At 44.3% G+C, this 12,352-nt stretch overlaps 1 protein-coding gene across 1 annotated transcript in view; it reads right to left on the bottom strand.

Moving 5' to 3' along the window:
• The window catches only part of GLCCI1 (glucocorticoid induced 1), a 70,603-nt gene that overhangs the window by 44,112 nt on the left and 14,139 nt on the right, over window positions 1-12,352 (bottom strand). The window contains exon 4 of the mRNA XM_015811595.2: window positions 8,788-8,939. Coding sequence (XP_015667081.2) covers window positions 8,788-8,939 — 152 coding nt within the window. The remainder of the gene's footprint in view (window positions 1-8,787; window positions 8,940-12,352) is intronic.

Below are 12,352 nucleotides of genomic sequence, written 5' to 3'. Positions count from 1 at the left end.
ATTCTCCATCTCTGTGCTGAGAAAAGGCGTTCAAGTAAGACAACGCCCCTTCTCCAGCACCGGAGATGGAGAATCCACCAATGGGACATACCAAAGTCTCACTGTCCCGATGGGGGGAAACAGAAGATCCGCAACTGCATCCCCAGCCGCTACCTGTTGGGAGGACCCTCCTTCCAAAGGAGGGGTCCGCGGATGCAAAACGGTCTATCTTGTAGTGCCAAACAAGTGTCGCCGCCTTGCAAACCTCGATAGATGCCTGTGTGGCCCATGCCGCGGAGGTTGCAGCACTGCGAGTGGAATGCGCCGTGACCTGCCCTGGCGCAGGCAGGGAAAGTGATTGGTACGCTTCCACAATGCAAGCCTTGATCCACCTGCCTATGGTTGAGGCGGACACCTTCTGTCCACTAGAGGCGTGGTGAAATGAAACGAAGAGGGCTTCCGACTTGCACTGTTCGCTTGATATAGTGTCGCAACGCCCTACGAACGTCCAGTGTGTGCTACTGCTGTTCCAAGGCATGGGACGGATTGGGGCAAAAATCCAATAAAACAATTTCTTGTGCCCTATGAAAAGGAGTGTTGACTTTAGGCACGAAGCTTGGGTCCAATCGGAGAACCACCCAGTTTTGGTGAAAGGTGCAGAGGTCCACCCTGACCGACAGTGCCGCAAGTTCAGAAATACGCCTGGCCGACGTGATAGCGACCAAGAAGGTGACCTTGAGGGACAAGGCCCTCAGAGTACAAGATCTGATAGGTTCGAACAGCGCTTTAGTGAAGGCCCGTAGGACCCGTGGCAATTCCCAGGAAGGGTACCTATGGACCACGGGTGGTTTTGTATTGGTGGCGCCCTTAAGGAGTGAATCCTGGGGTGCTGGGCCAAGGGAACTGAATTGGCGCAGATAAGTAGGGTGGATAGGGCTGCGACCTGCCTGCGGATGGTATTAGGTGCTAGGCCCCTGTCGAGGCCCTCAAGCAAGTATTCTAGGATGTTTGGGATTGTCAAATCCGAAACATCAAGTAGTCGCCTCTCACACCAATTGCAGAAATTCCTCCATGTGGAGTCATAGATTCGATTTGTTGCCGGTTGGCGGGAGGCCTGAATCATGGAAATTATCCTTTCCGGATAAGATTCCCCGCTCAAGATCCGGCGTTCAAGTGCCAGGCGGCTAACTGCAGCCATTGGGGTTCTGGATGTTGTAGAACTCCCTGGCTGAGAGACACAGGACCCGGGGAGATCTTCCACGGGGAGGATCTGGAGAGATTCACCAGGTCGGCGAAGCACGGTCTTCGTGGCCAATACGGGGCCACGAGTATGACCTCCGCCCATTCCTGCAACATCTTGCAGATGGTCGCCGGGATCAGAGGAAGAGGGGGAAACACGTAAAGCAGGCCCCCCGGCCATGGGCAACTGAGGGGCGTCCGCTCCCTCTGCTCCCAACAATGGAACTGGGAGAAGAACCTTGGGAGTTGGGTGTTCGGCCCTGATGGAGGCGAGGTTGGCCTCCGCCCAGGATCCCAAGGCCTGGGCCTCGGTCATGAGGGACCTGGATTGGGTACCTCCCTGCCGATTCATGTGTGCCTTTGCTGTCACGTTGTCTGTGAGGACTAGTACGTGTTGCCTCGCCACCCTGTTGTGGAAGTGGCAGAGGGCCAAATGTATGGCTCTTAGCTCCAATCAATTGATGTTGTGTTCCAGATCCGCCTGGGACCATTGTCCCTGGACCCATTGAGACTGCAGGTGTGCTCCCCAGCCAAACAGGCTGGCGTCCGTCGTAAGTGTGAGCCGGTCGGGTTCCTTGAAGTGTGACCCTCTGGTTACTGCTGGCGAGGACCACCATTTGAGGGACCGCAATGTTGCGGGAGAGACCCTTACTCACTTGTTGGAAGAGCTGAGGCCCAGCCTCTGGAATGGGAGGAGGAACCATTGAAGATCCCTGGAATGTAGTCTGACCCAAGGCACTATTGCAATGCATGATACCATCTTCCCCAGGAGCTGGGAGAGCAGAACCAGCAGAACTGCTTGTTCCCTGCAAACCCTGAGGGCCAGGGACCGGATGCTGTCCCAACGCTCCTGTGACAGGTAGACCCGACAACTGAATGTGTCTATGATGGCGCTCAAGTATAGGAGTCGGGTGGATGGGACGGTCTGACTTTTTTGGTAGTTGACCGAAAACCCGTGTTCCTGAAGGACCCTGATTGACAATGTTAGGTCTGATTGGGCGACCTGAAGGGAGGGGGACTGGATGAGAATATCGTCCAGGTAACACTGGACGCGCATCGGTACCATTCGTAGGTGTGCGGCCAACACTGCCAGGATCTTGGTGAACACCCTTGGAGCTGACGAGAGACCGAACGGGAGGGCCCTGTATTGGTAGTGATAACCCACGTAGCAGAACCTGAGGAACTGTCGGTGACTGGAAGCGATAGGGATGTGGAGGTATGCTTCCGTGAGGTCTATGGACATCAGGAAATCCCCATTCCTTATGCTACCCAAGATGGAATGAAGGGTTTGCATCTTGAACTTTCAGTAGGCGATATGGTGATTCAGACCTTTGAGGTCCAGAATCACCCTCCACCCACCCCCCGAGGCTTTGGGAACCAAGAAGAGGATGGAGTAGAATCCCCGCCCCAATGTTCGGTTGGCACCTGTTCTATGGCCTTTATCTCCAGGAGGTGCCGAATAGCCTCTTGCATGAGGCTGCTTCTTACGGGGTTCCTTGATTGAGGGCAAGGAGTGAAGCGTTCTGGGGGACTGGACAAATTCCAGGGACAGGCCATGGCGGATGGTTTTGCGAACCCAGGAATCTGTGGTGGTGGCTTCCCACTGGCGGGCAAAGAGCGGTAGTCTGCCACCTATGGGGTGGGCAGGCCGAGAGACACTTGGACCTTCTATAGGGCTCCGCCTCGAAAGGGCCGTTTGCTCTGAAATTGCTGTCTGAGTCTGGGGCCGGTCCTGTCAGGCTGGCGGTCCTGTCTAGCCATGAAGGGGCGGGAGGATTGAGGGAGACTCGTGCCCGTTCCTGACCGAAAGGACTGCCTGCGGGCGTATGGGTTTGGACGCCCGTCGGCCCGTCTGCTGGAGTGGGCCAGCAATTTCTGCTTGTCCTTATTTTCGGTCAAGTACGGAGTCAGGGCCTCTCCGAACAGCTGACCCCCTGATAGGAGGCCATAGCTAGACGCCACTTGGCCTTTAGATCGGTTTGCCAGTGTCTGAGCCATAGCATCCTGCATGCTAAGACGTTGAATGCTATGGCTCTGGATGAGAACCTGGCCGCATATAGCTTGGCATCCGATACGTACTCCGATGCTGCAACAAGCTTGCTCAGGTCTTGTTGAGTGCGTACTTCCTCCTGGGGAAGTCTGGCTTGTAGTTGGCAAAGCCAGAGTAAGGAGGTTCTGGCAAAGAAGGAAGCACAGGTGGCGGCTCTTACCGCCCACGCCGCCGCCTGGTAAGTCCTGCGGAATGTGAGTTCCCATCTCCTGTCATCGGATTTTAATACCTCTGCCATATCCCCCGCCACTGTAAATGGGGAGAAGAGGAAGCCAAAGGGTTCATCCACCTTTGGCACTTCGAGATCCTCTGCCTGGTCTGGCGCTGTGCTGAACAACTTCCTGTCTGTTCCTCCCGGGGGAGGGAAGGTGCCTGGTGATGTCCATTGTTTCTTGATGGCATTCCGAAAGAGTGCCGGATAAGGGACATGATGTTGGGTCACAACGGGTTCGAAGAACACCGGGTTTGGCTCTGAACCGGGCGGTGGGTCTGGCCGTGGGATCTGATCCGTGCCTATGTTGGCCATGGAACTGGCTCTGCGGAGCAGAGGCAGGATGAAGGCTGGGTTGAATAGCCCTCCAAATGGAAGAGGATCTGGAGGTCTTCCTCCTCCCACCATGCCATGTTATGTTGGTCATCCTCCATAGGAGAAGAGGCCCTGCTGTGAAAAGGCCAGGACGGAGAGGAGGGGTCCTGTTACTCGGATGCCCCCGGCTGAAAGAAGGGTGGAGGAGTGGAGGTCACTGATTCAGGTCTCGGCCCGTGGTAGGACCTGGCAGCCAGGACCCTGTCAACCACCTGGGTGATCAGGGCTTGGAGGCGATCCTCCGAGGGGGAGCCATCGGGCTCAACCCCCGAGTCCTGCCACTGTGGGGGTAAAGGTGGCCTCTGGTATAGTGTGTGTGGCCCGCGGTGGCAACGATGGTTGATGGACCGCTTGTGCTTGTTCCACCTCAGAAACCTGGGGAGTACCCTCCGGGAACCATACCCCTTGGGTAGAGGGTCCCAAGGGGAGATCGAAGGGCGCGTCCTCTATTTGTTCCGCCTTTGCCCTGGCCTGCTTTTGCGCTTTGGAAAATTCCTTCTCCAAAGCCTGGTGCCTTCTGTTAGCCTGTTTCTCCGCCAACTTGGAAGGTTTCCTTCCAGAAATGGTCTTAGCCTTGGCTTTGATCCTGCCTGCCGCCTCCTGCTTGGAGGATTTTTGTCTTTTGCGGCTGGTAGGAGGGGAGGCGCTGTTCTTGGGTTGAGACAGCGTGGGCTCCTCCATCCTGATGTGAACTATCTCAGCAGTGCCGAGAGGGAGTTCTGGCAGGGGATCAGTTGACGAGATAGGCTGAGCAGGTAAGCAGGGATTTGGTCGTCCTGCTCTCCTGACCACCCGACCGGTGAAGACAAAGGGCCGCTTTTCTCCCCCCTTTGGGGGTCCGGTCTTGCCTACAGTTGCGGCAAAAACCTGCTCGCTCGTAGGACAGCTGCTAATGTTTCAATGTGGTCAAGGCATAAAATGCACCAGATTCGTTGAACAGGCGCTTCTAAGATTGTGTAATAAATTTGTATGGATAATTACTAATTATTTATTTAATTATTATTATTATTTATCTATTTATTTATTATTTATTGTTTATTTATCCTTGGATTGTGATGTGCATGGGTCAATGTAGTGCCGTTACAATAGGTTTACCATTGAAAAGGGGGAGGGGAGGTTGGGTGGCTAAGGAAAAACGCCGGCAATCGGCTCCGTCGCCGTGCGGCTCTCCCCTACTTCAGGGGAAAGCAGAGGAACTGATCCTTGCACTTTCCTGCCTGTGAGGCTCAGAAAAAAATTCCGTCAGGATTAGAAGCTTAATTAACTAGATCGGCTGCCATGCTTGTTCCGGCAGCCAAAATGGCAACCAGAACGGTTCCTCATAAAGAAGGGGCGGTCACTTGCAGGACTTCCGCTCTTGCGGCGGGAAAATTGGAAAACTGAAGAAGGGTTTATCTCCTGCAGCCGCGCCATGTTCCGGCGTCCAAAATCGCGGCCAGAGCAAGCAAGCACAGCGGTGAAGCGATCGGTTAGATTAGGATAGATGCCTGTGTGGCCTCCAGCAATCGCTTGGAACGGAGTTCACAAGAACGGAAAGCTTTTTTTGCGTCGGCTAAGCGTCCCCCCCAGCAGGAGTGCAAGAAAAATCGAGGAATCTGAAGGAATGGCAGCCGCCGCTCCAACAGCCGAACCCCAGCCAATTTTCACATGTAACAACGAGACAGAGGGAATTCCCCCCTCCCCCAGGGACCCGATGGACTGGCTGCCGCGCTGAGCCCAACGCTTAACAGCAGATCAGGGCTTTCCCCTTTTGTGAAGATTGGAGCCTGGCTGCCACGCTGATCACAGTGCTGAACAGCTGATCAGGGCTTTCTCCTTTTGGGAGAGCTGGAATCTCGGTAGAAGTTTCAGATCTGGGAGAGGGAGAACTCACACCCCCTGGCCTTCTACAGCCTATTTCATCCAGCACTGATCCCAGCGCTGCTGAAGAGGCTGTGAATGAGGAGAAAACAGAATCCACCAATCTATTATTCTGTGTTACCTGCCTAGATTTGGAGCCAGATTTGTCACGTCCGTCTGGGCTGAAGACCAAATCAAGACTGGGAGGGGCTACCCAGAGACGGGCGTGGCAAATTTGGCTGACTTGGTCTAATGGACAAGGCAGAGCTAACCCATTGGTGGATTCTCCATCTCCGGTGCTGGAGAAATATAGGTTTATCATAATTTATGTATAAATTGAAGTATATCAAATTTTATTTATTGTCTTCCAAAATATCAATAATCCAAAGAATTAATCTGCAATGTGTATGCCATAGCTCACTAAGAACCTAGAGTAGCAAATAATCAAAAAGTAAAGTTATGCAGGCAGTTCATTTCTAATATTTAATTTTTAATTCTATATAGGAAGCTATATAAAAAGGACATACATACTGTTTATTATAGCTGGCAGGATTATCCCTATTATCCTAGCTCAGGAATGGGGAACTTATAATTCTCCTGATGATAGTGAACATCAAACTGCAGTTTCACTAGCCACTTTGACTAACAGTGAGAAATGCTGGGGAGATCACAGGTATTCATTCTAAATTGAACATGCAAAGGATTAGTAATAATTTTCTAACATAAACTAAAGCGTCATTGAGCTGTTTTCTCTGCAAATCTGAAACTCAATTAAAAAATCAATTCTCTCTAGTAGTAGTAGTAATAGTAGTAGCAGTAGTAGCAGCCACAGTGATGTAATGGTTACAACACATCTGTAGCTGTAACGAACATATCAGTAATGAAAAATGAATGTGGCTTTATCCAAAATAAGCTGCCCAGAGTCACTGATTGCTGAATGGAATACCATTTTAATAAATTATTTACCATAATACTATTTTTTAATTCAACACTCTCCGCTATTACCAAGCCAATATCAAATAATCCATAATCAGATTCAAGAGTCAGACAAATACATAAGGTTGGATAGTCTTAAACATTCCAGTACTATTAAAAGTTAAATATTGCAGTATCAATTGTCTACATCAGAAAATAATTTTCTTTATGGTAATATTTTGTATTTGTAAGATGTGACAATCTATAACAATTTCAGTTTATCTTAACAATTCGGTCTTAACAGTTTTTCTATTTAAGTTGACTGATTCAGTTTCATATCAGAAATTTCAGATGCTACTCTGCGCAATAACTCTATGAATACCAGCTTCACCTCTCAGTATAACTGTGCCATGCAGTGTTAGATGCAGAGAAGATAGGATTCCATCTACTTCATTTAAATAGAAATATGAGAAAGCGTATTGCCCAAACACTCACCCACAAAACTTGAAACATTCTGTATGTTTTCATGTGAAAACAAACAGTACTTGCCTTCCCCAAAGTTTGTTGCTTAATATAGAATGGTTAGGGATTGAAGATGTGGGACAAATGTGCACTGTCTGACCTTGTCCATTTTGTTAAATATATCCATGCTGACTTCTTGAAAAGAATGAAGTGGTAGGACCGAGAAGAAGGGCCTTCTCCATGGTGGCTCCTTCCCTGTTATTTGAAGGACTATCATTTTCCAGTCATTGCCACCTGACCTACCAAAGCGGGGAGGCAGGAGATGTTACGAGTTCCTCCTCTTTAAGGAGGTCCATTTGGTGGGACCAAGAAGAAGGGCCTTCTCCATGGTGGTTCCCTCCCTATAAAACATCATCCCTGTGCAGATAAGATTGGCCCCCACCTTGACTCTCTTTCAAAAGACCCTGAAGTCATGAATTTGCCAATGGGCATGAAGACCCTAGAGGGATATGAAGCCCATCAAGGGAGTGGTGTGATTGTTGTCACTAGGACAGAGGTGTTATTGGGATCTGCATTGGGTTTAAACCACTCGGAGTCACTGTGAGTGAGTGGAGTGGCCATATAAATGTTATAAATAACTAAACAAACAAATTACAACTCCTATCATATTAGTAGCGTGAGGTCTTTGGTGCTATCTGAGCTTGGCTGTTTTCTTGCAGAAGTTTCATGGCTCAACTAGATAACATCATCAGTGAAGAGGGTTTGCAAAGCAGCCTCCTCCTCCTCCACACACCCACTCTCTTCCAGCACTGATTTGATTTAAACTAGTTTTCCTATTAAGGCTAAGAAATTATTTTAATACTATGTGTTTGCCAAAATTTGAAGAAAATTTGGAGATTAGTGATGTGCAAAATTTGATGATCTGGGAATGAAAATTCCAGTGTACTCTAAAATATTTTGTTTACTTCAGTCCATACCATTTCTGAGGCTATTTGGCAGTTTTTGTAAGCAAAGCCACTTAGCTGGAAGTAGTCTAAAAGTTGCTGAAATGGTCTGGCCCCAAAGCAGATCTGCTTCATCCAGAATACCACCTTTGGATCATCTCAAATACTCCTGAAACAGTATGGTCTATAGAAGAATGTTCCGTTTTAAGACTGAAAAAAATGCTGATTCCTAGTGGATAGTTTAATATTCCTTTGACAGAATAAGGTTTCAAAATAGGACAGCAAAATATAATGACTTAAACCACCGGCCTTTCTTGAATCATTTTATTTTACAAAAATCCTTTTTGGGTCACAGGAAATCCCTGCATAAAAACCACAAATACAAAAATTTCAAACTACAGTTCTCTTCTAACCCACATAATCCACATTTTACAACGCTTACGACAACAGCAAAGTAAAATATCTGCAGCCCAGTTTTTAAAATTCCTACTGCTGTAAGTGGTAACATCACACAGCAAATGTTCAAACACAATGTTTTGCTTTGTGGCTTCTTTTTAATCATAATCTCTCACAAAAGCCTCTAACAGAACCCTGGCTACCATGTTTTCTGAATTCAAAAATGGCCTCTTCTCAAGACAACAATAATCATAAAGAATAGTATGCACTTTTATTACCTTCCATACCATTTAAAAAAAATATCAACTGACTTTGATATCATTTATATTAGAATTTAGACAGCAATTAAGTAGCAATAGCAGGCTTTTCAAATTTACCTGAGTAGATTTGTCCTTCATGCATGAAGGATAATGTATATGAGGATCTCGTGGCCACTGTCCTGTGAGGTAAGGTCCTGTTATTGTATCCAATGAAGAGGTTCGTCTTATAGTATTAGATGTTCTAATCTGCTGGGCTTTTGGCTTGTCCACTGAAATAAAAAACATGTTACATGCATGATTATATGTATAGGATTATAAATAGTTTTCCATCCTCTGTTCAGTGTGACAATTTATACAAGATTAATGAATTAGCAACAATCTCTTTCATTTACAATTTCATTCTAAATCTCTTTCTCAATAAAGGAATTCCAGCATTTAGAAGTAATATTATGATTGAAGAAATATGCATGCTACAATCATGGGAAAAATACTTAACTGAGTTTCTTCGTTCATTCTTATCTCTTTTAGATACTTCTGTTTAAAAATATAAGCTTCTATGATATTTTCTTTTGAGAACAGATATCTTGATAAACAAAAGATGAACACATAAGCCAAGCCATGTATATAGCTGACCTTCTTACTGGTTTTATTAGAGAAAAGAACTCTTTTACATGGCATGGCTTGGGCCTACACTACAGTGGTGTTAAAAAGTCTGTGAACCCTTGAACATGTTCAATATTTCTGCATAAATATGAACTAAAACATAATCTTTATTCCATACAGGTCCTAAAATTAAATAAAAAGAACCTATTTAAATAAATGAGTCAAAAACATTATACTTGTTCATTTATTCATTGAGGACAATAATCTCAAATTACTTATTTGTGTGTACCAAAATTATGTGAGCCTTTGCTTTCAGTAATTGGTATCCCTCCTTTGGTATACTAAACTAAACATTAAATGCAATTAAATGTTTATGGTAACCATTGATCAGTCCTGCATATGGGCTTAAAAGGTTTTTAGCCCACTCATCAGATAGCATCAACAATGATCTTCTTCACATGAACTTCATGCTTTAGGACCTTCACAACATTTCTAATAAGATTAATGTTCAGACTTTAACTTGACCATTCCAAAACATTAGCTTTCTTCTGCTTTAACCATACATTGATACTACAACTTATGTGTTTTGTATCACTGTCTCACTGCATGACCCACTTTTTATTGAGCTTCAGTTCATGGACATACACCCCAACATTTGCTGGTACAATTCAGAATTCACAGTGCCATCAAAAATAGCAAGTCGCCTTATTTCAGAAGAAGCAAAGCAGTTCCAAATTAAGATAATGCCAGCTCCATTCTTATGCTGAAATGCATGTTTGCCTTTCACCAAACATAACTCATTTTATTCAAGTAAAAAGTTCTATTTCGGCCTCATCTATCCACAGAACATTCTTACAACAGCCTTCTGCCTTAACCACAAGGTCTTTTGCAAACTGCACTTGGATAGCAATGTTATTTTTGTAAAATAGTGGCTTTTCCCCTATAACCTATAACCATGTTGTTCAGTGTTCTCCTGATGGTAGTCTCATAAACCCTGACATTTGCCAATGCAAAAGAGGCCTTTAATTCTTCAAAAGTTATTGTGAGCTTCTTTGAGCCCTCCTAGAATATTACACAACTTGCTATTGATTGATCTTGATTGGTCAGTCACTTCCAGGGAAAGTAAAAAGCTGTTGTACTGCCTCCATCTGTACATGATTTGCCTGACAGTGAACTGGTGGAGTCCAAATCCTTTCAAATAGTTCTGTACCTTTTTCTAGTCTGGTTAGTATCAACAATTGTTTTTAGTTGTTTGCAGAAATTTCTTTGTTAGAACTATGACATGTTTTCACATACCTGTAAAAATCAGACTTAAATAGCGAATTCCTAATATTCTAACATCCCACACACAATTAACATTCTATTGATTACAACATGATTCTAATTTCCCCTCTGAATGTATCCTAGAGGTTTATATACTTTTAATCTTAGGGATTCAAAAGCTTTTAAGCACCACTTAAAAATGTATTAAAGTATTTGAAAAAACATTTTTCTTTCCAAACTTATGACAGTTGTGATAGCTATGTATTTAGCCAAATATTAAATTTATTAAGAAAATAAAGCCTAATGTTAGGGATATGGAATTTTGTCAGTTTCTTTCAGCACACTTACAATTTTATCTTTGTATTCATGAAATATAAAAAACTACCTAATGACATAAATAACATTCTATAAAATCCACATATGCAATTTTTTCCATCTTCATTCTCTAAGTTAGGGGTTCCCATTCTCCAGGCCACCGACCAGCACTAGTCTCTGGCCCACCATGAATTGGGGCTGTGTACGCATTGTATCCAGACAGCATGTGAAACCATACCCCCCTGATCGCAGAAAAAACTGCCCTCCATAGAACCAGTCCCTGACACCCAAAAGGGTGGGCGCCATTGTTCTAAGTCATTCTGGCAGAATGGATCAAAAAGATACCATACTAATAAGACATTCCCATTTTTTCATTATGGAAGCTACTTATGGATTGGGGAAAACATGCCACAGAAATGCCATCTTTAGTAATAGACTACTACACGTTCTCAGAATATATGGCCAAGACACAAAATATTAATTTAATCAAAAACTCTATTACAATTAATTAACTAATTGTGTCATAATTACGTTTTATTTTTAGTTGACAGAAGGTATATTTTAGGAATATAATCAACTACTTTGTAGGCAGAAAAATGATCATATGATCAAAAATAATTATATGATTACAGTAATATAACTAAAAACTGGGGGAGGAGAAAAGTGAAAAGTCAGAATACAGGATATATCTAGGCCCTTAGTAAGAATCAGACTATAATGCTATAATATATAGCATTATTAATGCATTGTAACAATAAGATAACTTTACCATTTTTTGGCAGTGCCCTCCTACTTTCTCCAATCTTAAAATTTCTCTGTCTTCTTCAACTAAAATTATTTTATAAAAAATATCTAATAAAACAAAAACTATAATATCACTAGTAATCTCCCTTCCCCACTGCCCAAGAAAAAAAATTAGCAAATTCTTACGCACTATAGCTGAATCCCGGTGGTATATTACAAATAATAATACTAAAATAATAGTAATTAGTAATAGCACTTACACTTATATACTGCTTCACAGTGCTTTCCAGTCCTCCCTAAACTGTATATAGAGTCAGCATATTACCTCCAAGAATCTGGATTCTCATTTTACTGACCTTGGAAGGATGGAAGGCTGAGACAACCTTGAACCAGTAAGAATCAAACTACTGAACTCCTGGCAATCAACAGAATTAGCCTGCAGTACTGCATTCTAACCACTGCACCACCACAAAATACTACTACTTATATGTGGGATCAGAAAAGAAAAAAACTGCCTTAAAAGTTCTTGTTCAAAACAGAAAAGCAAAACAAAAATGTTATAATTATCTAAACTATTCACCAACTCTAACGCCTAAATTGAAATGCAAGGCATGTTTTTTCCCGTCTCAGGCTATGAGAAATTTAGGGACCTGGGTGAATTAAGCAGAAATATGCACATTAATATTGTGCATGTTCCAAGTGTTATTATGCCTTTCAAGATATTTTTAACTTGGATGAAATCTAATCTCTTTCTTCA

Source organism: Protobothrops mucrosquamatus, unplaced genomic scaffold, assembly GCF_001527695.2.
Source record: "Protobothrops mucrosquamatus isolate PMUCROS unplaced genomic scaffold, P.Mucros_1.0 scaffold45, whole genome shotgun sequence".
In the NCBI taxonomy this organism is placed as follows: domain Eukaryota; kingdom Metazoa; phylum Chordata; class Lepidosauria; order Squamata; family Viperidae; genus Protobothrops; species Protobothrops mucrosquamatus.
Note: the sequence above shows the minus strand (reverse complement) of the source record. Positions and strands in the feature narration are given on the sequence as shown.